The following is a 27,436-nucleotide window of genomic DNA, read 5'->3' as shown; positions in this document are numbered from 1 at the left end:
TTTAGCCATCAACTTTTAGATTTAGCTTGAGGTTGTTTTAGGCATGTGGAAACTAACAGTGAAGACAATAAAGATGAATACTTGATTCAAAAATACATATATTAAATTAAAGGTGGGGTGGGTAAGTTTGAGAAACCGGCTCGAGATACACTTGTTGTTATATTCCATGGAATGCTCTTAGCATCCCGATAGCAATGAATATCTGAAATGCTTTGACAAAAAATCCATAACAAAACGTCATCTCTGGAAGCCGTGGCGCTGTAAAAAGCACGACCAATCATTTGAGCCGGCCCGGCTAAAGTAACTGGATGGCCTACCTGCCTGTCAGCCTTCCATCTGTGCACAAACTTATCTCGTGTCCTCATTGGTCATGTGCGCGTTCGTGTACTGTGTTGGAGGAGGGGCTCTGTGAGGAAGTGGCAGATTTTTTCCGGCTGTGTATTTTCAAATTCTAGCTCACTCGAGCTGGTTTCTCCAACATTACCTACCCCACCTTTAAGTAAACAAATTGTGAACAAAATTAACATTGCTTTTTATTTAAAAAAAGAAACAACAATGTTTTAACAAATCGTATTAAATAATCTGATAACTGTAAACAGAATAGCTGAAACTTTAACAAAATAAATAACTCAGTTACCTCTAATCATTAGATGATTAAAACAGGGATTCATGGCTGTAAAAACAAAGATAACATTTATTTGTACAGAAATATACAATAAGCTAGGAAAATAAATACATATTCACAAATTAAAATGGTTGTAAACTCACACTGAATCTGAACATTATTCCCAGGCCTTCACTGGAAATGTAAACGATGTAAGTTTTTGTAAAAACTGGATGACTGGGGTTTCGGGACCCCCTTGAAAACGAGATGGTGCATCTCAAGGGGTTTATCCCAATCAATAAAAATGTCTATATATGAAGCCAAAAGATGGCACAAACAAAAGAACAGATTTAGTTGCAATTGTATTTTTGACCTTTTCAGACAGAAAACAAAGGCAGAGTTTCTGTTTCTTGTCGAATGTATCCTTGAGGTAAATGAAAATAAATAATTTAAATGCTATTAAAAAGGCTTATTGCTTCCTCCATATTAACTGTGTATCAGCTGTCGTGTTGCCTCTGACTACGGCAGAGCGCGTTGAAATGACATTTTAAAAAGCACTAGATCCAGCTGACCTCCTCCTGGAGATTTGAGACGCAGCGTTGCTACGCACGGTTGTCCAGGGTGACGTTCCCGTGCTTGTCTTTGATCCGGATGCGTCCCGTGGGGTAGTGTGTTTCCTGCCGGCCGTCTGTGAACACCGTCTTCACCGTGCCGTCGGGGTACTCCCTCCTCTTGTAGTCCGCCGTGTGGATCTCCTTCTGGCCCGTGTTGAAGAGGATCTCCTTAGTGCCGTCCCTGAGGGGCAGAATGCACACACAGCGTCAATTGAAGGTGTAGGACACTTTAAAGGTCCCCTATTATACTGTTTTCATCAATATATTACAGGTCTCAGATATAAACAAAACATGTCTCTGAAGTGTTTGGCTCCAAACGCCAAACAGATCATTGCAGCATTACCCATAATCCCCTCTGTTTCAGCCCTGATTCTCTGTCTGTTACTTTAGATGAAAATAAGGAGCCCCTCCCCACGCCCCTCTGCGAGATATTTGGTTAAAAAGAACACAATGGTGCTCTAGGAGGAGATTCAGGTGATAAGGTGGGGGGGGGTTACCTTGGTTGCTGATTGGCTAATGGCTACACAAGCCAAAACATCGTTATGACATCAAGTGGCCAAAATCTGATCAGCTCATTTTCAGACAGGTTTTTATAGAAATGGATCAGGACAAAAAGTGACAGAATATTTGTTCCTGAAACTTTCAGAATCTCTTTAGGGGACACATGTTGATGTATAAAAGACGTAAAAAATTGGATTTTGCATAATAGGTGACCTTTAAATACTCCCATTCGGTGGAAAGCAATGTTCCTTAGTAGTAAAAACAGACGCAGTAATGACAGCTCTGAACTTACGAGTTGACCTGAATGACGGTCCCGTCCGTCAGAACGCTCTCCTCCCGACCGTTGGGAAACAGGTTCTTCACCGTCTGGTCTGGGAACGTGATTTCTTTACGGCCGTCTGGGAAAAGTTTTTCTGAGGGTGAAATAAAATAAAGTATTAATGTGTGGAACAGAGTAATCATCAATTACCTGCGTTTTACTTTTATTTTGCCAATACAAACTAAGCCACTACGAACATACATGATTTTTTTCATTTAATGCCGAATATATAAAAGTTTTAACCATCAGATAAACTTCTCTTTTTTGAATAAATCGGGACCCCCTTGAAAACGAGATGGTGTATCTCAAGGGGTTTATCCTAATAAATACATTTCTATATATAAAATCCATTGGTGGAAGTTACCTTAGAATATCTACATCTGAAGTTATGGAAGTTCATACTTCCTCTGAACTACATTTCAGAGGAACATATTGTTTCTTTTTCTCACTTACTACATTTATTCGGCAGCTTACCTTACTGATGCATCAATAAGTATCATCTAATAACTAGAGAATGCAATTCCTGCAGAAATTGCTAGTGGGAATGCTTTATGCTGAAAAGCTGCCGCTAAACTGCTATGCTGAAATGTAATGTGTAAGAAGAAAGTGAAGAATTTAGATTGAGATGATACATGAACACTGGGGGCTTGGATGTGTGATGAGAGAAGAAAGTAAAAAGGCTTGGAAAAGCAGCAGAATATTCGAACTGCAAACTTCTGAACTAACTTGATGGCGAATGATCTGTCACCATGGCAACGGAATTTGATGACACCCCATAATACGCTTAGATGCGTTGATGGCTGCATCGTTACCAAACCTGGGAAGTTTTGGGCTGTTTGGAGTACGTTCACTGAAGTTTGAGCACTTGTGAAGTTTGAGCACTTTTTGAACATTTTCATAGGAGTTATAGCGACATCATATTTTATGGCGAGGGATGTGTTTCCATGGAAACGGCATATGGTGAGATCTGAGATTTGGCATAGAGCTGTTGAGGCATGGACCGATGATATACAAGTGAAGATTGGGGGACGATTGGACCGTGTTGATTGGACTTACAGCGACATCATGTTTCATGGCGAGTGGTCCGTCTCCATGGCAACGGCATTTGATGACACCCCATAATACGCTTAGATGCGTTGATGGCTGCATCGTTACCAAACCTGTGAAGTTTTGGGGCGTTTGGAGTATTTTCACTGAAGTTATGAGAAAACCGTGTTTCAAGGCGAGCATTGTGTTGCCATGGCAACGGCATTTGAAGAAATCTCAAAACTGTCCCGTAGATGTCTTCACGGCTGGACTGTTAGCACACTGCTATCTGAAGTCTGCTGCTCTGAGCATGGCAGTTGGAGCGATGACATCATCGTGTTCCATTACACAGGTGTTTATATTTGAACTAACGAGGTGTGCAGAGATCACAGGTTTGCATTGTTCTGAATGAGAGATAAACCTCCTACATGTGAACGTTTTGTGGAAGAACCGTAACAGATATCTGTGAAATTTCAAAACGTGAAGCATGTCAAGGAAGTTGAGTATCTGAAGTGTGCTTTTTGTGTACTTTAATGGAGGCATGTTGAACGTTTTTGTCACTTCATGCCCTCAAGAGGCATTTTGTTTAATTGTTTTTTGCTTAATTATTTGTCATTTCTCAAGCTACTAGATGTTTTCCTACGTTTGTCATGATAAATGATGTCTCAGGAATGTAGGGTTTGGGAATTATGGCAGTTTTTAAAAAAATATATGAAGGCAAATTTCAAGATTTCCTCCTAGCTGTGACATCACGCACTCTAGTTAATGTTAAAATGTGAAGAAAACCTCTAAAACAAGGTCTGAACAATGTTTGATATCTCTAAAAGTAAGAATCAGATTTAAAAGTTGTTTTACACGAATAATGTCAGAAAGATGTGTAACATTTTAAAGTTGGAATGAGGTTTCTGAGTGAAAGTATGAATGAACAGTTAGCAGTTGAATCGCATGAAGATTTGTTGAAGTTGAAGAATTTCTCCATTGACTTCAATGTTAAAAATGTGATGAATTATGGGATGTATCTCTGGAATTATGAAAGTTATGAATGAGAAAAGTAATAGCCATCGATTCCCGACCGAGCTGAACGTTTTGATGTTTGAACTGAGTTTCTGCGATGTTCAATGCGGGAGAAGAAGTGCGGCAAAATAAGTCTGCGGAATAATAATTAACTTTTCGTCCGTAGAATAACATATAGTTGGAATTCTGTATCAGCATTCCCACTAAATAAGGTAAACATTATTTTACAGAGCGGCAACTACTTTACTGGTTTCCTCATGGACTCACCAGTCTGGTTGTTGGGGAAGTGCAGCACCTCAATACCATCTGGGTATGTGATGTGTGTCGTCTGAGCCTCGGCGTAGTAATAGATCTGTGAGGAGAGAACGGTTTTATACATTTAGAATAAGGTCGCATTCACACTTATAGTCCGTTCTCTGGTGCGCACCAGACGACAGTTTGTTTCATTTTTCAGAAGGTTCGGTTTGCGTTCACACCAGCAAAATTCAAACAGACTATAAACTTTAAAACACAAGTCATGTGCACGGAAATGCTGTTCAACCATTGGTCAGACATTAAGAGGGTAAAACCGAAAATCCCGGCAATTTCTACCGCAGCCTCCGCCATGGAGCATCGGCACCTTCGGCAGGTTACTTTCATGCTGCTGTTAATCTGGAGATCAACAGACTCTAGCGGCCCGCGCATATGATTATATAATCAGACAACGTCCGTTAAAAAACATTATAACACATATAATGAGAGACGTTCAGCAGTAAGGAGGGGCGTTTCTCCGACGACAGGTGGCTCTGGCTTTATTGTATAGTTGACGGAGCATTTTTACTTTACACGACACCGTTCAACACTTAATTCTTTCACTAAACAACAGCGGATGTGTTCAAAATCTTTAGTGAAAGAGTCTTTCACTAAAGATTTTGAACACATCCGCGTTCTTGTGACGCGTAAATACTACGCTTCCTGTGTTTTGGTGCGGACTGCGTTCGCACCAGCGATTAAACCGCTCCAGAGTTCACTTGCAAGCGGTCCGAGACCACCTCTTTTAGGCGGACCAGAGTCCGGTTGTTTAGTTCACTTGGGAGGCCTCGGACTGCGTTCACATAAACGCAAACGAAACGCACCAAGCAGTGAAACGCACCAGGGTTCGATTCAACCGGACTAGTGTAAATGCGACCTAAGTCAAAGTCCTCACCACTTTCTGGTCGGCTGTGACCGCCTTGGTGTCTCCGTTGAAGAACGTGACTTTGACCGTCAGTCCGTCCGCTGAGACCTCCTTCTTCGTCCCGTTGGGGAAGACGAAGAGACGATCGCCTCCAGCCAGAACCGTCTCTGTCTGAGATGAGAAGCATCACACTCCATTCAGGAACTCATAACCAACAAATCACTGCAGAACAACTTCATATTTAAGTCTTCTATCAATGTTACATCCAGCTGTTTCCAGATTGATGCAAACAAAGACACCATAAGAACAAACTACACATCTTATGTTACTGAGGAAAGCTGCATATCCCTGTTGTGCTATGTCCTCCTTAATGTTGTGAACATATCCAGACGTTTTCACTTTCAAGATATATTCTGTGATGTGGAAAATGACATATTTCCACTTCCTCACCTTCCCATCGGGGTATGTAATGACTTCCTGATCAGATTCTGGCTCGTTGGCCTCGCTGCACTCTGGCTCTTGAGGTAGGGATTGCCTTGTCTACGATAAGAGGATAGGAAACAGAAATATGAAACCGTGACTGAGCCCTGGTTTACAGCAGCGTGCTTCAACAGCCCCACGACCCCAAACAAGGACAAGATCATAAAGAGAATGAGAGGATCTATTTGTGTCGGGCTGACCACCTCTAAGGTCAGAGATAGATAGATGGATAGAGAGAGAGAGATAGATAGATGTATATAAGAGAAATTAAGACGAGAAATAAAGTCCAAAATATTTCAGAAATACAAATAAAATATCATTAAAAAAGATGAAGAGAGAGCAGCACTCACCACGTCTCTCATGGGAGAGCTGCTGCTGCTGGAGGATTCTTGATTTGGGGACGTGTCCTGACTCGAGCTGGCAGGAGTCGACCTCTCCTCCGTCTTTCTGACAGGCAGCAAGGAGGAGGAAGAGGAGGGTCCGCAGCCTGATGGCCTCCTCAGGCTGCTCTTCATCGCTGCTGACAAACCAAACAAAAAACAAATCTGTAATCCATCACAATGTTGAGGGTTTTAGCGTGGAGACAAGTATTTGGGAAGTATATCAGTAATTACTCTCAATATTAGTTTCGTGTCAAACCAACTCCTGAGGGAAATATCTGGTTCTTTAGTGGCTAAACACTCAAACACTAGTAATCAGCAGGGAACCGCTTCAACACGTGTATTTCGGTGTATTCACGGCATTCATTTTGTTATTCTACAGTATTGTTGTTTTATAGTTATTTGTTAATGTAACCCAATTTGTGTTCTTTGAAATTGAAAAGGATATCGCATTGTGTTTGTTACTTTCGTTGCAGTGGTATATGTCTTAAGTGTAATTTGGCTTGGCTTTCTATTTATGGACATGCTTTTATTTTGAAGGAGAGTTAGCGCAGTTGACAGGAAGTTGTTGTTGCTATGGAAACAACGTGACGGAGATTAACGGAGAAAAGTAATATCTACATATAAAGACGGAGAAAGTAAACGATAACGTGTATGGTTAAGTGTTAGCACCCCCCGAAGAGGCACAAGCTCTTACGTTGATATTGGAGATTTCAATAAATTCAATTTGAAAACAAACAAAACGAATATCCGAATAACGAAATTGAAACCCAAATAGTACTCCAACGAACGGATATTCGGGTACAGCCCTAACGTCCATAATACAGTTTATTTTCATCAATACTTCATTTAAGTCTTAATCAAAGCAACCTTATTAAAGGTGGGGTATACCCCACCTTTAATAAGGTTTCTGAAACTTACCTATAGGTAAGTTTCAGAAACCGGCTCGAGTGCACTAAAATGTGAAAGTACGCAGCCGAAAAGAATCCGCCCCTTCCTTCAGACTTCCTTACAGAGCACCTCCTCCAACACACATGAACGCGCACATGACGTCAGCAGACTGGTGAAAGTGGCCGCCTGTTGCTGGCGAGTCATTGAAGTACTGCTGCAATGCACGCCCAATGACGGCACGCCCAATGAGGGCACGAGATACATTTGTGCGTGCACGAGATGGAAGGCTGACAGACAGGGCGGCAATCCAATCCGTTTAGCCGGCCCGGCTAAACGGATTGGATTGTACTTTTTACAGTACTACTTCCACAGATGACTTTTTTTAATGGATTTTTTGTCAAAGCACTTTTCATTGCTATCGGGATGTTAAGAGCATTCCATGGAATATAACAAAAAGTGTATCTCGAGCCGGTTTCTGAAACTTACCTACCCCACCTTTAAGTTAGGGGACTGCAAAAACCTGTAGTTACAAAACCAATGCGCCAGATATCTTAGTCCTCAAAAATGTGATGATAGTGTCTGTGTTGTGTTCCTGTGAATGGACTGAAGCTCCTGAGCATACCTGTAGCTCCCTGAGTGTCTCTGAAGCCTCGGCTGATGGCTGCTGCACAGCTGCTTCTTCTGGAGTCCAGAGGGAGCTGAAAACACAGAGGGTTCAATGGCATGCCATAAACAAAAGACACTGATGCTGTAATAATGCTAACAAACAACATAAATCACAGATCATTTCTCCCATTCACATTGTAGATCGATAGATAGACACATACATAGATAGATAGATGGATAGACACATACATAGATAGGTAGATAGATAGACACATAAATAGATAGGTAGATAGATAGATAGACACATACATAGATAGATAGATGGATAGACACATACATAGATAGGTAGATAGATAGACACATAAATAGATAGGTAGATAGATAGATAGACACATACATAGATAGATAGATAGATAGATAGACACATACATAGATAGATAGATGGATAGATAGACACATACATAGATAGATAGATGGATAGACACATACATAGATAGATAGATAGATAGACACATACATAGATAGGTAGGTAGATAGATAGACACATACATAGATAGATAGATGGATAGACACATACATAGATAGGTAGATAGATAGACACATACATAGATAGGTAGATAGATAGATAGACACATACATAGATAGGTAGATAGATAGACACATACATAGATAGATGGATAGATAGACACATACATAGATAGATAGATAGATAGACACATACATAGATAGATAGATAGATAGACACATACATAGATAGGTAGGTAGATAGATAGACACATACATAGATAGATAGATGGATAGACACATACATAGATAGGTAGATAGATAGACACATACATAGATAGGTAGATAGATAGATAGACACATACATAGATAGGTAGATAGATAGACACATACATAGATAGATGGATAGATAGACACATACATAGATAGATAGATGGATAGACACATACATAGATAGGTAGATAGATAGACACATACATAGATAGGTAGATAGATAGATAGACACATACATAGATAGGTAGATAGATAGACACATACATAGATAGGTAGATAGATAGACACATACATAGATAGGTAGATAGATAGACACATACATAGATAGATAGATGGATAGACACATACATAGATAGGTAGATAGATAGACACATACATAGATAGGTAGGTAGATAGACACATACATAGATAGATAGATGGATAGACACATACATAGATAGGTAGATAGATAGACACATACATAGATAGGTAGGTAGATAGATAGACACATACATAGATAGGTAGATAGATAGATAGACACATACATAGATAGATAGATAGATAGATAGACACATACATAGATAGATAGATGGATAGACACATACATAGATAGATAGATAGATAGATAGACACATACATAGATAGATAGATGGATAGACACATACATAGATAGACACATACATAGATAGGTAGATGGATAGACACATACATAGATAGATAGACACATACATAGATAGATAGATGGATAGACACATACATAGATAGGTAGATGGATAGACACATACATAGATAGGTAGATAGATAGACACATACATAGATAGGTAGATAGATAGACACATACATAGATAGGTAGATAGATAGACACATACATAGATAGGTAGATAGATAGACACATACATAGATAGGTAGGTAGATAGATAGACACATACATAGATAGATAGATAGATAGATAGACACATACATAGATAGATAGATGGATAGACACATACATAGATAGGTAGATGGATAGACACATACATAGATAGGTAGATAGATAGACACATACATAGATAGATAGATAGATAGATAGACACATACATAGATAGATAGATAGACACATACATAGATAGATAGATGGATAGATAGACACATACATAGATAGATAGATAGATAGATAGACACATACATAGATAGATAGATAGATAGACACATACATAGATAGATAGATAGACACATACATAGATAGATAGATAGATGGATAGATAGACACATACATAGATAGATAGATAGACACATACATAGATAGATAGATAGACACATACATAGATAGATAGATAGATAGATAGATAGACACATACATAGATAGATAGATAGATAGATAGACACATACATAGATAGGTAGGTAGATAGATAGACACATACATAGATAGGTAGATAGATAGACACATACATAGATAGATAGATAGATAGACACATACATAGATAGATAGATAGATAGATAGACACATACATAGATAGGTAGGTAGATAGATAGACACATACATAGATAGGTAGATAGATAGACACATACATAGATAGGTAGGTAGATAGATAGACACATACATAGATAGATAGATGGATAGACACATACATAGATAGGTAGATAGATAGATAGACACATACATAGATAGGTAGGTAGATAGATAGACACATACATAGATAGGTAGATAGATAGATAGACACATACATAGATAGATAGATAGATAGATTGACACATACATAGATAGATAGATAGATAGATAGATAGATATACACATACATAGATAGATAGATAGATAGATAGACACATACATAGATAGATAGATGGATAGACACATACATAGATAGGTAGATGGATAGATAGATAGACACATACATAGATAGGTAGATAGATAGACACATACATAGATAGATAGATGGATAGACACATACATAGATAGATAGATAGATAGACACATACATAGATAGGTAGATAGATAGACACATACATAGATAGATGGATAGATAGACACATACATAGATAGATAGATAGACACATACATAGATAGATAGATAGATAGACACATACATAGATAGGTAGATAGATAGACACATACATTGATAGGTAGATAGATAGACACATACATAGATAGATAGATAGATAGACACATACATAGATAGGTAGATAGATAGACACATACATAGATAGATAGATGGATAGACACATACATAGATAGATAGATAGATAGACACATACATAGATAGGTAGATAGATAGACACATACATAGATAGATGGATAGATAGACACATACATAGATAGATAGATAGATAGATAGACACATACATAGATAGATAGATAGATAGACACATACATAGATAGATAGATAGATAGATAGACACATACATAGATAGATAGATGGATAGACACATACATAGATAGGTAGATGGATAGACACATACATAGATAGGTAGATAGATAGACACATACATAGATAGGTAGATAGATAGACACATACATTGATAGGTAGATAGATAGACACATACATAGATGGATAGACACATACATAGATAGATAGATAGATAGACACATACATAGATAGGTAGATAGATAGACACATACATAGATAGATAGATGGATAGACACATACATAGATAGATGGATAGATAGACACATACATAGATAGATGGATAGATAGACACATACATAGCTGTAATAATGCTAACAAACAACATAAATCACCGATCATTCCTCCCCTTCACATTGTACTAGTGTCACAGATACATATTTTATTTAATTAAAGGCTCATCGAGAAATGAAAGTCAGAGAGAAGTCCAATATTGTTTTTTGTGTTGAAAAATGTTGATCTTAACCAAAGAAAGATTTATTATTATTTACACGACATGAAATATTACAAATCATTGAAATGTGCTTACAGCGAATTTCACTCCTTTGGTCACAGATGGCACATTGTTCTCACACATTTTGGGGGCGTCTCTCGCTTCTTTCTCCTTCTCTTCAGCACTGACTGAGGTTTTCTTCCAGGCACTCAGGCGGAGCTTTTCCAACATAAGGATCTTAAATTAAAAGAGAAAGTATGCTTACACATTTTCAAATAAAGACAAAAAAAACAAAAAGTTGGCTGCTATAATCATACACATAACAGGCAAGTTGTATTACTCAAAGAATATGTGTCAAACTCAAACACACAGTGGGCCAAAATAAAAAAATGGGTACTAGTCGAGGGCCGGACTGGTTCAATGTTTATTGCAAAACGTATTGAAATGAACTTATTGCACATATTAAACCTGGAACTAACAAAGCTTCAATTATTGCCTATAAAAACAACATTAAACATTAAATAATCAGCTGCATTCATTTCTTATGGCTCTATCTGCAGCTTTTACGGAGTCAGTTCATCAATGTTTGGGCTCAGGCTCTGAGCTGAGGAAACCCTCAGGATGGAGTGAAGGTGTGAGAGCAATATACCGGCGGGACAGATCTAATAGTATTTAGAAATTATCCTGGGGGCCGAAATTAAATCCACCAAGGGCCTGATTTGGCCCCCGGGCCTTGAGTTTGACACATGTGAATTAAACTATTCAGGACAACCACTTAAGCGTATTTCTCGATTATACACAAAGGCTCCATTTACACGTGTATTATTATGTGATCAGGATTTGTTGTTACAATGCATTTTGGTTATCTTGATTGTTAAGGGAATGCAACGTACAGACAATCATTTTCTAAGATCTGGGGTCCATCACAATGCGTGCCTCATCACCTCCAGCTTAGTTCAGATCATTCACTTCTCCTACACAGATATGGTATCCAGACACATATCCCATTTTAAGCGCCTGGGTGTAAGAGAGTCAGAGGTGAGGGGGGGTACCTCGTCCTTCAGAGCGCTCTTCTCCTGGTTCAGGGAGTCGATGGTCTGCCGCAGCCGGCTGCTGGTGGAGGTCCAGCGGCTCTCCCTGCCGCTCAGCTCCTCCTGCAGAGAGCTCAGCTGCTGCTTCAATGCCTGGCAGGGAGCAAGGGGACAGATTAAAGGTCACCTATTATGCAAAATCCACTTGTTCATGTCTCTTCTACATCAACATGTGTCCCCTCTTCTTCATGTCTCTTCTACATCAACATGTGTCCCCTCTTCTTCATGTCTCTTCTACATCAACATGTGTCCCCTCTTCTTCATGTCTCTTCTACATCAACATGTGTCCCCTCTTCTTCATGTCTCTTCTACATCAACATGTGTCCCCTCTTCTTCATGTCTCCTCTACATCAACATGTGTCCCCTCTTCTTCATGTCTCTTCTACATCAACATGTGTCCCCTCTTCTTCATGTCTCTTCTACATCAACATGTGTCCCCTCTTCTTCATGTCTCCTCTACATCAACATGTGTCCCCTCTTCTTCATGTCTCTTCTACATCAACATGTGTCCCCTCTTCTTCATGTCTCTTCTACATCAACATGTGTCCCCTCTTCTTCATGTCTCTTCTACATCAACATGTGTCCCCTCTTCTTCATGTCTCTTCTACATCAACATGTGTCCCCTCTTCTTCATGTCTCTTCTACATCAACATGTGTCCCCTCTTCTTCATGTCTCTTCTACATCAACATGTGTCCCTCTCTTCATGTCTCTTCTACAATCAACATGTGTCCCCTCTTCTTCATGTCTCTTCTACATCAACATGTGTCCCCTCTTCTTCATGTCTCTTCTACATCAACATGTGTCCCCTCTTCTTCATGTCTCCTCTACATCAACATGTGTCCCCTCTTCTTCATGTCTCTTCTACATCAACATGTGTCCCCTCTTCTTCATGTCTCTTCTACATCAACATGTGTCCCCTCTTCTTCATGTCTCCTCTACATCAACATGTGTCCCCTCTTCTTCATGTCTCCTCTACATCAACATGTGTCCCCTCTTCTTCATGTCTTCTTCTACAATCAACATGTGTCCCCTCTTCTTCATGTCTCTTCTACAATCAACATGTGTCCCCTCTTCTTCATGTCTCCTCTACATCAACATGTGTCCCCTCTTCTTCATGTCTCTTCTACATCAACATGTGTCCCCTCTTCTTCATGTCTCTTCTACATCAACATGTGTCCCCTCTTCTTCATGTCTCTTCTACATCAACATGTGTCCCCTCTTCTTCATGTCTCTTCTACATCAACAGGTGTCCCCCTCTTCTTCATGTCTCTTCTACATCAACATGTGTTCCCCTCTTCTTCATGTCCTCCTCTACATCACATGTGTCCCCTCTTCTTCATGTCTCTTCTACATCACATGTGTCCCCTCTTCTTCATGTCCTCTTCTACATCAACGTGTGTCCCCTCTTCTTCAATGTCTCTTCTAACATCAACATGTGTCCCCTCTTCTTCATGTCTCTTCTACATCAACACGTGTCCCCTCTTCTTCATGTCTCCTCTACATCAACAGGTGTCCCCTCTTCTTCATGTCTCTTCTACATCAACACGTGTTCCCCTCTTCTTCATGTCTCCTCTACATCAACATGTGTCCCCCTCTTCTTCATGTCTCTTCTACATCAAACATGTGTCCCCTCTTCTTCATGTCCTCTTCTACATCAACATGTGTCCCCTCTTCTTCATGTCTCTTCTACATCAACATGTGTCCCCTCTTCTTCATGTCTCATCTACATCAACATGTGTCCCCTCTTCTTCATGTCTCTTCTACATCAACATGTGTCCCCTCTTCTTCATGTCTCTTCTACATCAACATGTGTCCCCTCTTCTTCATGTCTCTTCTACATCAACATGTGTCCCCTCTTCTTCATGTCTCTTCTACATCAACATGTGTCCCCTCTTCTTCATGTCTCTTCTACATCAACATGTGTCCCCTCTTCTTCATGTCTCTTCTACATCAACATGTGTCCCCTCTTCTTCATGTCTCTTCTACATCAACATGTGTCCCCTCTTCTCCATGTCTCTTCTACATCACCATGTGTCCCCTCTTCTTCATGTCTCTTCTACATCAACATGTGTCCCCTCTTCTTCATGTCTCTTCTACATCAACATGTGTCCCCTCTTCTTCATGTCTCTTCTACATCAACATGTGTCCCCTCTTCTTCATGTCTCTTCTACATCAACATGTGTCCCCTCTTCTTCATGTCTCTTCTACATCAACATGTGTCCCCTCTTCTTCATGTCTCTCTACATCAACATGTGTCCCCTCTTCTTCATGTCTCTTCTACATCAACATGTGTCCCCTCTTCTTCATGTCTCTTCTACATCAACATGTGTCCCCTCTTCTTCATGTCTCTTCTACATCAACATGTGTCCCCTCTTCTTCATGTCTCTTCTACATCAACATGTGTCCCCTCTTCTTCATGTCTCTTCTACATCAACATGTGTCCCCTCTTCTTCATGTCTCTTCTACATCAACATGTGTCCCCTCTTCTTCATGTCTCTTCTACATCAAACATGTGTCCCCTCTTCTTCATGTCTCTTCTACATCAACATGTGTCCCCTCTTCTTCATGTCTCCTTCTACATCAACATGTGTATCCCTCTTCTTCATGTCCTTCCCTACATCAACATGTGTCCCATTTCTTCTTCATGTCTCCTCTACCATCAACATTGGTCCCCTCTTCTTCATGTTCTCTCTACATCAACATGTGTCCCCTCTTCTTCATGTCTTCCTCTCTACATTCAACATGTGTCCCCTCGTTTTTGCTTTCATGTCTCTTCTACCTCAACATGTGTCCCCTCTTCTTCATGTCTCTTCTTACATCAACTATCGTGTCCCCTCCTTCTTCATGTCTCTTCTACATCAACATGTGTCCCCTCTTCTTTCATGTCCTCTTCACATACAACTATGTTGTCCCCTCTTCTTCATGTCTCTTCTACAATCAACATGTGTACCCTCTTCTTCTTCATGTCTCTCTACATCAACATGTGTCCCCTCTTCTTCATGTCTCTTCTACATCAACATGTGTCCCCTCTTCTTCATGTCTCTGCTACATCAACATGTGTCCCCTCTTCTTCATGTCTCTTCTACATCAACATGTGTCCCCTCTTCTCCATGTCTCTTCTACATCAACATGTGTCTCTCTCTTCACTGTCTCTTCTACATCAACATGTGTCCCCTCTTCTCCATGTTCTTCTACATCAACATGTGCCCTCTTCTTCACGTCTCTTCTACATCAACATGTGTCCCCTCTTCTCCATGTTTCTTCTACATCAACATGTGTCCTCTCTTCTTCACGTCTCTTCTACATCAACATGTGTCCTCTCTTCTTCACGTCTCTTCTACATCAACATGTGTCCCCTCTTCTTCATGTCTCTTCTACATCAACATGTGTCCTCTCTTCTTCACGTCTCTTCTACATCAACATGTGTCCCCTCTTCTTCATGTCTCTTCTACATCAACATGTGTCCCCTCTTCTCCATGTCTCTCCTACATCAACATGTGTCCCCTCTTCTTCACGTCTCTTCTACATCAACATGTGTCCCCTCTTCTTCATGTCTCTTCTACATCAACATGTGTCCCCTCTTCTCCATGTCTCTTCTACATCAACATGTGTCCCCTCTTCTTCACGTCTCTTCTACATCAACATGTGTCCCCTCTTCTTCATGTCTCTTCTTCATCAACATGTGTCCCCTCTTCTTCATGTCTCTTCTACATCAACATGTGTCCCCTCTGTGGAAAGAGACTCTGAAAGTTTCAGGAACAAAGATTCTCTCTCTTTTTGATCCATTTCTATAAAAACCTGTCTGAAAATGAGCTGATCAGATTTTGGCCACTTTATGATGTCATTACGATGTTTTGTCTTGTGTAACCATTAGCCAATCACCAACCAATGTAACCCCCCCTCCCCCCCCCCCCCCCCCTTATCACCTGAATCTCCTCCTAGAGCACCATTGTGTTCTTTCTAACCAAATCTCTCTCAGTGGGGCGTGGGGAGGGGCTCCTTATTTTCATCTAAAGTAACAGACAGAGAATCAGCACTTTGGAAGCAGGGCTGAAACAGAGGGGGTTATGGGTAATGCTGCAATGACCTGTTTGGTGTTTGGAGCCAAACACTTCAGAGACATGTTTTGTATATATCTGAGACCTATAATAGATTGATGAAAACAGTATAATAGGGGACCTTTAAGTTGTTAGCAAAAAGTCGCTTCATTCACATCCAGCAGATGCATCTTCATTAGTATTTAAGTTTTAATGAATGTGTATGTAAAGCAGACATAAGCCAACTCCACTGTACTGAGACTGTAAATGTATAACGTGTGAATTCACCTGGATTTCCTCTCTCTCCTTCTTGTCTGGTATGGCTCTGGCGGCTGACGCATGCTTCTCAAACAGTTTACGATCCTTCTGCAGCTTCCTGTTCTCCTCCTTCTTAGACTCCTCTAACTTAGCCAGCTCCTCTGCCTTCAGCTGCTCAAACTCCACACGCTCTTTCCTACAAACACAGCCACAAAGTAAGCATAACAAACAAGGAGAGACATGGACAAAGTTACATCAAACAAATATATACAGCATTAGAGAAACAGCTAAACTACCTAAACACATGAAGTCATAAGAGTAACTCAGAGTAGGAACCTCTCATGTCTTGGAAGGTCATTTGAAAGGTAACGTGATATTTCACCTGAGGTCCTCCTGGTTTTTCTCGTTCTCCTGTCTGAGTTTGGCGAGTGCAGCGTTCTCCTTCTTAAATCTCTCTATCTCAATCTCCAGCTCCACCAGTCTCTCTCTCAGCTGTCGGGACTGGACCTGCGGGACTGGAGACGAACACACACACACACTTATATTGATCGGCCAATAATATATATTTTGCATTAAAAAGGTACATGACACAATGAAGTGACAACCAGACAGCTTCTGTTCATGCCTGTGTGCCGTTTTAAAAAAAGGTACTGAACATGTAGTTGAGGTTTGGTAAGTGTACACCACAATGTTAGAGACAGAAAGAAGGCAGGAGGGAATTGTAGACATTTTGATTATTAAATATAAGGATGATAATAATGACATTTATGGGCCTATGGGAAATAAACATCGGGTGAATTGCCCTAATGTGGGACTCCTAAGCTCCAATGGGTGTAGGTCTTCCGCAAACAAATGAAACTATGGGTTAACACTAACACAAGCTGTGATGTCATGCGATCAAAATCACATGACTTCTCAAATGTCCAATCACAGATGAGGGTGGGGGCAAAAGCACCCTTCAAACTAATGTCCCACATTAGGCTAACTCACCCTCCTTGAAAATCTGCTCCCTGTATTTGAGAATACAAATACAGGTTATTGACATGTATATATTGATACATGTCAATAAGGAAACAAAAGTGTTTTCTCACCTGTCTCCTCCTCTGGCCTTTTGTACTCAGATGCAACAGAAGGAACAGGGAGAGGTGCATTCTGGGTCTTTGGCTTCAGCGCGGGGAACAACCTGGTCATGAGCTGAGAGGCAGGAGGAAGCTCGGTTTCTATTTCCAGCTCCACAACTTTACTCGCTGCCACCTTCCTCGAGAGGATCTGCGTCGGGGGCGGGATCCCATTGGCTATTGCCTTGGAAACCGGACTAACTCCTCTACTCTCATTGGCTGGGGCGACTGCGGTGTCCTCCAGATCGTTCCACGTGTCGTCGTCGTCAAACACAACCCCCCCCTGCTGCCTATCCTCTATCAGAGTGGACTCGTCGGCGTTGCTCAGGACGCTGTCACTCTCCTCCTCAGTTTGTGTCACATCTGAGGCCGAGTCCCTGCAGCTGTCCTCGTCCTGATACGACCGCTTGTCATACGGCAGGTTGGACTGTGGGGGAAAGCAAAGGCTGCTGGGAAACGCAGGTGGTTTGACCGCTACTTCCTGGTCTTCAAATTCAGAGTCGCAGGATGAAACATCGGAGATCTCGTGCTTCTCTCCTCTCACATTGTTCAGTTCCGTCTTATTCTTAACGCCGTTTTTAAGCGCATCTTCATTGCACTTCATAGAGTTCGTAGGACTGTTTCTAGATGCCACATCACTCCCACTAGCAGCACCACCGCTCCCCTGACCTGCAGCTTTTGGTGGTGACTTGATGGGGGTGGAGGAGAGCCGTCGAGGGTGGAGCCCCCTGTGCTGTAGGTCCAACTGAAGGACCTGCAAGTACAGAACAGAACAGAGCCTTTAAAATAACACCGCTTTATAGTGAAGATTAAATAAGAATACAAATCCACACGCTCAAGATTGCAACTACTGGAATATTTTAAATACTGGCGGGATTCATTCTTGCCGCTTTCTTTACACTACCCTCATCCGAGCTGTTCTGCCATACCCGGCAGTGGCTCAGTCAGTAGGGGCTTGGACTGGGAGACTCCGGTTCAAGTCCCCGACCAGACCTAAATATGGAGTGTGGACTTCTACTTGGAGAGGTCCCAGTTCACCTCCTGCCCTGCCGTGGTGCCCTTGAGCAAGGCACCGGACACCCCCCTTCCCCCCCCACTCCCCGGGCGCTGTACAATAGCTGCCCACTGCTCCTAGCACTAGACTCCTGGTGCTAGGATGGGTTAAAAGCAGAGAACACATTTCACTGTGTGCTCTGCATGTGTGACCGTTACAGAGGGTTTCATCCCTCCCATTCTATTCTATTCTATTCTATTCTATTCTATTCTATTCTATTCTATTCTATTCTATTGCTACTTATGTTTGTTTGTAGCCTTTATTTAACCAGGTGAAGCCACTTGAGATCAAAAGATCTCTTTTTCAAGGGTGACCTGCAGGACATTAGTTACACATGTAACATAAAAACAACAGAACAACAATAAGGATGACATACAACATAATGTACAGGGTGCAGTTTACAAACTCTATTTACAGAGACAGGTACCATGAGTATCAAACAGCATGTCACCCAGCTGAGTTTTAAAATGATGCAGGGGAACCAAAGTGCTCAGTTTGAAACATGTTTGCAGACTGTTCCAATTTAGTGGAGCTGCACAACTAAAAGCTTTCTTCCCTAAGACAGTCCTAGCACTTGGCACATTTAATAAAACAACATCATGAGATCTCAGGCAATATGTACTTTCAATTCGTCGAGAGATCAGAGAGCAGATATAAAAAGGTAGTTTACCCAACATGGCTTTGTAAATGAACATGTGCCAGTGACTGAGCCTCCGTACAGTTAGTGAAGGCAAACCTGCCTTGGCATACAGGGCACAGTGATGAGTAAGTGCTTTACAGTTAGTAACAAATCTCAGGGCGCTGTGATAGGCGGCATCTAACTTTTCCAGGCAATGGGCAGGTGCATTCATATTGATCAAATCACCATAGTCCAGCACAGGTCAAAGGTCACAGAGCCTTTTCCTGGCTTCAAAAGAGAAACAGGACTTGTTTCTGAAAAAGAAACCTAGTCTAACCCTCAGCTTTTTAAGCAGGTTATTGACATGAAGTTTCAAAGTAAGACAATCATCAAGCCAGATACCTAGGTATTTATAACTGGTCACCACTTCATGGCGCATTTCCACTGCAGGGCCTCGCACGGCTTAGTACGGTATCGTTAGGCCTTGGTAGGCCAGGCTCACTTTCCATTACTAACCATAACCGGTATTACATGACATTACATCACATGTTACTTGTTAGACGCTTTTATCCAAAGCGACTTACATACTCAATACTGTGGGAAATCCCCACAGGAGCAATTTGGGGTGAAGTGTCTCAGGGACACAACGACATGCTGACTGCAGTGGGGTTTGAACCCTGATCCGAACACCAACTCACAACCCACCGCACCACACGACTCGGTATCAGTATGTTGTTACTTCGGCATCATTTTGAAACGTGTATTACAATTAAATCACGGTAAAATATGTTCATGTTGTTGTAGGTGCCAGCGATTCTCTCACTAGTTTAGCAGACTCAGCCCGGTTGTTGGCCCGGAAAGAACCTCGATTTTGGAGAACCAGAAAACTGTGAAAAAGTACCCGCTAGCCGGAACTACGCCAAGTGGAAACGCAACCAAAAACAGGCCGGGCACGGCACGGCACGGCATGCTTAAACCGCGCTGTAGTGGAAATGCGCCATAAGAGAGTATAATTCTACTATTTACCGTCATTTTTTTATTTTTTTTATGCCTGTAGTATAAAACCAACAGTAAAGAAATGACAGGAAATGAGGGTGGGGAATGACAAAGAATGACATGCAACAAAGTTCCCAGCCAGGCAATAACCCGGCACCCCACCATCGATTACTGAAAATGTAAAGGGTTTAACTAGAAACAGCTGCCTGCTGCTTTGAGCCTCAGCCGATGAGCTGGTGATACAAATAAAAGCATTACAGTTGCAGGCGGGAAAACCAAAAAGGAGCAGCTGCAATACCTAATTAAACTCTGTATCAAAATATTGATTATGTCTGCTTAAAAAGACCATTGCATACTATTTAAAGAAATCACTATGGTAGAAGAAACTAAAGTGTAAACAACTAGAGAGTATGCTTTTGACTTTATGAAGTACCTTCATGACAAAGGAGGAGTTGGAGGAGAAGGACAGCTCCTCGGCCGCCTGCTCCAGCAGCTCAAACTCTCCCAGCTCCATGTTTTCGATCTGCAGGTCACAATCCCAGCGGTGGAGCTTCTCCTGGAACGACAACTCAAACGAATCCTGTGGAACTCTGTCTCCTCTTTCTGCCGATTCCACTCTTTCCTCTCTAGCGGCAACACTTCCAACTTTCTCTGGCGCTCTGAACATGCCCACCTGTTTGGTCACAGGGTTTGGCTGCATGTTCCTGGCAGCCTGAGCTGACAGACCCACCTTTCTATTGTTCTGATCCTTTACTTGCCCGAGTTGATGTTGTTTACTTTGTCTACTCTCTGGGTTAGCTTGGATTGCCTCTGTGTTTTGTCTTTGATGACTACCCAACACCTTCATCCGTGCTGCCTTGCTCTCAACTCTTAAATCCTGAGGTGCTGAACCGAAACCCCTCGGTCGGTTTTCCTTGTTGAGCGTGGCAGTTTTACGATGAACAGGAAGCCGCTGGACTCCATTTGTGACACCTATCTGGATGGATGAAGGCTCCGAGTTGCTGCGGGAGATTACTCTGGACTTGAGTTGTGATTTAGGATCCTTCTTTAACTCCATTTCCGGTAAGGAGGCTTTGCGAGTGTTGGTGAATCTTGAGAGACCCTCGCCCCGCTTCAGAAAGGCCTTCTTGGGAGGAGCTTGTACAGCATCCGTATGGCTCTGTGTAAGTGAGAAGACACAATGAGAATTTGGATGTTGTTGCACCCGTATGGAGAGGCTTACAACTCCGTTACCCTCAGTGGGCTGTAAATACAATGGCTCATAAGGAAAAGATTAGTGATATTACATTTAAGGGGATAAATAGTACTAACTGATGATTGACTTTGTTACTGTTTGTAATGGGAACCGTGTTATATTCTCTGACCTGCTGAGACTTCAGTTTCTGCTCCTCCAGCCTGAGTTGCTCCTCCAACAACTCCTCAAACGTCTTCTTCTGACCCCCGATACCTGACTTTATAGGTCTGGATAGGGGCACGGACACACACAGGCAGACGTATGCATACAGAAAATGTAGTCAGCAAAAATAAAAGCAGTCGTATTAACAGTAACAGTAATATATTGGAGCATAGGCTTTACCTGTCATGAAAGACTTCATCGTTTTCCCTGTTGTTGTCGTCAGTCAAATCCACACCATTACTTGGCATTAAAGTGTCCTTGTGCTCATGAGAATGGTTAGTATGGAAACTCTGTTCACGATCATCCTCTCTGGGGTTCCACGTGCCTGTAGGAAACACACAGTCAAATCATGTTGAAAGTACTCACAACATAAAGCAATTCTGTACAAATGCTGTTGTCCCCTTAAGCTTAAAAAAACCTTTCCCTCCTCACCCTCTTCCTCATCGTCCACCTCCAGATAATCTTGACCTCTGGGTAGCCGCTGCTGGATTTGTGCAGGTGAGGACTCTTGTCCCTGTAGGGGGCCCCTGGACGATCCCTGTGGGACTCCATGGGAGTTTTGGGAGGGGCTGTAAGACGTCTTGTCCTGCCAGTCTGATTCTGACAGTTCTGAAAGTTCTGTGTCATCTGTAAAATAAATAACAGAAGGCATGGGAAGATATTTTTTTTTTTAATGTCACAGTTATTTTGGCCAAGTAATGCTAATATATTATGTTATCTTGTTAATCATCAAAACATGCTTATATATATATATATATATATGTAATGGCACTGGAACATACTGGAAAGAAAAACATATTGTTATTGCATCAAAGATAGATTTTTCGTATACACATCCTTTCAAATAAAAACAAAAAATCAATCTTAAATAAGGTAGTGATAAATCAAGTACTTTGCTGTACTTAGTTCCCAGCTCTTAGTTCCCCCATGGAACTAAGAGCAGATCGCGTTCACACCGGAATAAGTCCCTGAGGGAAGATTACGCAAATGAAGCCGCTGACGATACTTCTTCTTTTTCTGCTTTGGGTTTACTGGTGTCACTACCCGATCTGCCTCCCTACCCGATCTGCCTCCCTGCCCGATCTGCCTCCCTACCCGATCTGCCTCCCTACCCGATCTGCCTCCCTGCCCGATCTGCCTCCCTACCCGATCTGCCTCCCTGCCCGATCTGCCTCCCTGCCCGATCTGCCTCCCTACCCGATCTGCCTCCCTGCCCGATCTGCCTCCCTGCCCGATCTGCCTCCCTACCCGATCTACCTCCCTACCCGATCTGCCTCCCTGCCCGATCTGCCTCCCTACCCGATCTGCCTCCCTACCCGATCTGCCTCCCTGCCTGATCTGCCTCCCTACCCCGATCTGCCTCCCTGCCCGATCTGCCTCCCTACCCGATCTGCCTCCCTACCCGATCTGCCTCCCTACCCGATCTGCCTCCCTACACCGATCTGCCTCCCTACCCGATCTGCCTCCCTACCCGATCTGCCTCCCTACCCGATCTGCCTCCCTGCCCGATCTGCCTCCCTACCCGATCTGCCTCCCTGCCCGATCTGCCTCCCTGCCCGATCTGCCTCTCTACCCGATCTGCCTCCCTGCCCGATCTGCCTCCCTGCCCGATCTGCCTCCCTACCCGATCTACCTCCCTACCCGATCTGCCTCCCTGCCCGATCTGCCTCCCTACCCGATCTGCCTCCCTACCCGATCTGCCTCCCTGCCGATCTGCCTCCCTACGCTGCTGATCTGCCTCCCTACCCGATCTGCCTCCCTACCCGATCTGCCTCCCTACCCGATCTGCCTCCCTACCCGATCTGCCTCCCTACCCGATCTGCCTCCGTACCCGATCTGCCCTATCTGCCTCCCTACCCGATCTGCCTCCCTACCCGATCTGCCTCCCTGCCCGATCTGCAGTGCGCATGTGCGAGATGGTCCGAATATTTGACAACTACATACGGCAACTCTAATAGGACACTTGACACAGTGGCGTTTGGCAAAGCAGAAAAAGAACACTCAAAAAAGAGAGAGAGATGAGTTATTGTTTATTACAACGTGGCTTCACTATTATTTAACAACTCTTTTTATTGGGTTCTTTTATTTGGGGTTAAGTACATTGTCAGAATAAGTGAGAAATGGATTTAACTTCTGTTAGACAGCCATATGCCATACATTGTTGCACACATTCACAGTAAATATTTATTCAGTATGATAGCTGTCTAACAGAAGTTAAATTCATTTGTCACTTATTCTGACAATGTACTTAACCCCAAATAAAAGAACCCAATAAAAAGAGTTGTTAAATAATAGAGAAGTCACGTTGTAACAACAATAACTCATCTCTCTCGCTTTTTTTTGTTTTCTTTTTGAGCTTTGCCAAACGCCACTGTGTCAAGTGTCCTAGTTGAGTTGCCGTACGGAGTTGTCCAATATGGCGGACCATCTCGCACATGCGCACTGCAGATCGGGCAGAGCTGCAGATCGGGTAGTGACACCAGTTGTCTCTACCCGATCTGCATCCCTGCCCGATCTTCAAACATGTTCATACAATACTGAACACATTACCATGTCAATGCATTTCTGTTTTTGTAGTGTATTTGTCTTTTGTAGAGATGTTTCATTTATTCTTTATATATAAAATCTCGCCTAGGGCAGCAAATTGTCCAGAACCAGCCCTGGTACTAGGCCTCAAGAGCCTTTCTTGTGCTGGCAGACACAGAAACAAATTGGCGGGGCGCACTTCGCACGCAAACACACAAAAAAATTCCACGCGCTCCGCGCTCACATTCTGCTGGGCCCACGTGCCTTAGCACCGCTGCTATGACTCCATCCTAGGGGAAACACTGTACTGTATGTATTTCTTAAATGAAGCAAACTGTCACATGTGCAGTTTTTCTGGTTGTTTCTCTTTCTTACCTCCTGCACAGTGCTGAGATCCATCCATCATTCCCAGCAGCCTCTGCTGCTCCTCCTGGAGGCGAAGCAGCTCCCCCAGCTGATTGGCTTTCAGCTGCTCCTGCATCTGCTGCTGCCATTTCCTCAACTGCACAATAACACACACAACGATATCTAAATGTTACACTCTTATCCACAGCAACTCACAGTGTTTTCAGTAGGCTTAAATATATGTTGACTAGACATGGCTTCATATTAAGTGGAATGTAGTGAACCTGTGACTTCATACTGACACGAATTCCACCTCACCACTCTAACTTGTAAATGTATTTGTTGCTGTCCATCACAGTTGCACACTGCACATTTAGAGAGTGAATATGTTAAAAGTGCTGATTGACTTGCATGCACGCACTTCCAAGTATTTTCTGATAAGGGTAGCTTTCGGGGAAACACTATTAATAGCAAGTAGAGGCGAAGGTTGTGTGAGATGGGGTCGGTAGATGTTAAGTACACAGGAAGCAGTGGTGTAATCACCATTTAAATCCACACAAAGAGCCGGAAATTCACACGTTCAGGACCCAACAACAGATTAGCCAACATAATGGGACGGGTGGCGCAGTGGTCTGTGCGTTTGATCATCAGATCAAGGGGGTGTTGGGGAACTCCAGTTCGAAACTCGCTCCCGCCCCACTGCGTCAGGCCGTTGTGTCCTTGGGCAAGACACTTCACCCGAATTTGCTCCTGTGGGTATTGTCCACAGTAGATGACCATTACATATCTGTATGTGTAATGTGTATTTGTAAAGCGCTTTGAGAGTCTTTGATAAAGCGCTGTAATACATATAAGGATTATTATTATTATAATGCATGTGCTGCTGCACGGCTATTTTAAGTGTGTAGAGTAAAGGTTACTAAATGAAGATGTCCACTGATCAGATTGCATGATGGAGGGAAGAGATGTCATGTTCATTTGGCTTCCAGGTAATATTCTGAGTCACATTAATTAAATCTCTTCAGTGTTCATTCTGACAACCAGATTGTGCATTCTGCTTTAGAATATCAAACAAAACTCATGTTGTTATTACAATGACAGTCAGGCAATTAACCTGTGTTGAAGCCTTGGGAGACAAAACATTATTTGTATGAGACACCAGATTCTAAAACAGAATGTCCTAACCTGTTCAAGCTTCATCCTTAGGGGCAGATCCTGTGATTTGCTTGCCATCTCGTCCAAACTGCCCAACTCTCCATCTAAATGTCTCCCAGAGGACAGACCGTTCACTGGCATGTCCGTCCCAGCTCTCGCTCCTCCAGGTGACCGAGTAAATCCATCCACACCCAGGCAACTGCTGTCTGCTGAGCCGGGCAGAGGGGCGAAATTGGATGCAAAGGAGTCGTCTGGCTCCAGGGAGGAGGGTCCCATGGCAGAGGTGTGTCTCAAGGAGCCTGCCAAATCCGGGCAGGGGCTGAGGATGACCCCGGCTCTGGTGCTACTTGGCATCCACCGGGCCACAAAGTCTGCCTGGGAGAAGTGAAGCCCGGCTGGAGATGACATGAGGATGACGGCGCTGTCTCAGGCAGGGCTCGCTAATCCAGGATTTGGAGACAGATTATGGTGACAGGTTAATAAAGGTTAATCTCAACCTGATTAAATACCGTACAGCACGCTCAAATGGTGCCAAGATCCAAGAAAACTATATATAAATTAGTAACCCCTTTACGTAGAAATAACAATTAGCTTTTTTAATAAGTGTCTGGCTTTCACCGGTCAGACCAAAGTGTCCCAACTGCGGCCCGTGGTCCATTTTTTATTGGACCGCAGGGAATTCTCAAAGTATAATGAAATATGACCCATGTCTTATATTCTACTTTTTAAATATGTAAAAATGTATTTTTCATGTGTTAATAAGAGCACACAAAAAAATCAGTCAATTAAACTTGAAAACATTTTCTAACAAATCTTAGTTGATCGAAAAAGCCCAATAACTTATTTGCATAACAAGATTGAAATATACCCTTCCTATTTTGTTTTATCCCCCCACCCCCCAATCTGAGGCTTCTGTTTTAAGGAGTGAGCTGCAGACACTAGTTGTAACAAAATGAATGAAACCCTATTAGTTGAAAGCTTTGAGGTAGGCTGTTTGTAATAATTTACCTATATTTGATTGCATTTTCTGATTTACAAGGCAATATACCTTACCTCTAGTGAGTGGCCCAGCCCTTTGTATATCTTTCTGTAGGTGACCCTCAGTCAAAATAAATGGACAACTCTGGTTTAGACGGTTAAACGGCAGTTTGTTTGGTTAGCAACGATAAACCACAGCTGCTTATGAAATCTAGCGTCCTAATCATTGACAAAGTGACAACATTTATGAAATGTAATAGATAGTGGAATGGTGCTCGGAGTACAATGTAGTTAATTTCATTTAAAAGGCGTCCCTGGTGATATTTGCTGTTAGCAGGCTCTTTGAAGATACACAAAGCTATGTTGACAGTTGTTACACTGTAGTGACGAGGCAGAAACATTAGCAACATTTTTAAAAGTGTTTAAAACATGGGATTTACCTTCAACATGGGCGATAAATGGTGTCACTGGAGTGTAAAAGTGCAAAATAGAAACATAACATACAGAACTTTCGAAGCCTGCCGCCATACCAAAACAAAACCCGCGAGAGTAAAAAAAGATGACGAATAAAATGTTGCATTGTGGGTATGTAGTTCAACTGTCTTGAAAAAATCCGTTTCGCTAATTTTGTTTTAAATAAGCCTTTGTGTTTACAATAAACGACCATAACAGTTGTTTGTTATCAACGGTGAGTTTTTAT

General features: G+C 42.3%; 1 protein-coding gene across 2 annotated transcripts; it reads right to left on the bottom strand.

Annotated features, from left to right (window-relative positions):
• Positions 1–674: 674 nt before the first annotated feature.
• Positions 675–27,281, bottom strand: cenpj (centromere protein J). 2 transcript variants are annotated; one of them, XM_034201440.1, is made up of 19 exons: positions 27,177–27,281; positions 25,789–26,198; positions 24,634–24,760; positions 22,165–22,359; positions 21,913–22,057; positions 21,701–21,797; positions 20,770–21,495; positions 17,641–18,421; positions 16,932–17,064; positions 16,580–16,745; positions 12,215–12,346; positions 11,259–11,399; positions 7,608–7,683; positions 6,065–6,234; positions 5,685–5,774; positions 5,265–5,405; positions 4,346–4,430; positions 2,012–2,132; positions 675–1,399 (listed from the first exon to the last, which is right to left on the bottom strand). In XM_034201440.1, the coding sequence occupies exons 2-19, from the start codon at positions 26,164–26,166 to the stop codon at positions 1,207–1,209; spliced, it is 3,897 nt and encodes a 1,298-aa protein (XP_034057331.1). In that variant the 5' UTR covers positions 26,167–26,198; positions 27,177–27,281; the 3' UTR covers positions 675–1,206. The 2 variants fall into 2 exon arrangements, with proteins under 2 accessions (XP_034057331.1, XP_034057332.1); XM_034201441.1 differs by having other exon boundaries at positions 6,065–6,231.
• Positions 27,282–27,436: the final 155 nt, after the last annotated feature.

The sequence above is a fragment of the Gymnodraco acuticeps genome, unplaced genomic scaffold (assembly GCF_902827175.1).
Source record: "Gymnodraco acuticeps unplaced genomic scaffold, fGymAcu1.1, whole genome shotgun sequence".
Classification (NCBI taxonomy): Eukaryota; Metazoa; Chordata; class Actinopteri; order Perciformes; family Bathydraconidae; genus Gymnodraco; species Gymnodraco acuticeps.
This window is presented reverse-complemented; position numbering and strand designations above follow the sequence as displayed.

Bases quoted from the DNA above. Each gene is read 5' to 3' on its own strand.
- cenpj (XM_034201440.1), bottom strand. From the start codon at position 26,166: ATGTCATCTCCAGCCGGGCTTCACTTCTCCCAGGCAGACTTTGTGGCC. The intron at 18,422-20,769 runs GTACTTCATAAA...CTGTACTTGCAG, and splicing joins ACTCCTCCTTTGTCATGAAG to GTCCTTCAGTTGGACCTACA. The intron at 12,347-16,579 runs GTGAATTCACAC...GCTCCCTGCCAG, and splicing joins AGGAGAGAGAGGAAATCCAG to GCATTGAAGCAGCAGCTGAG.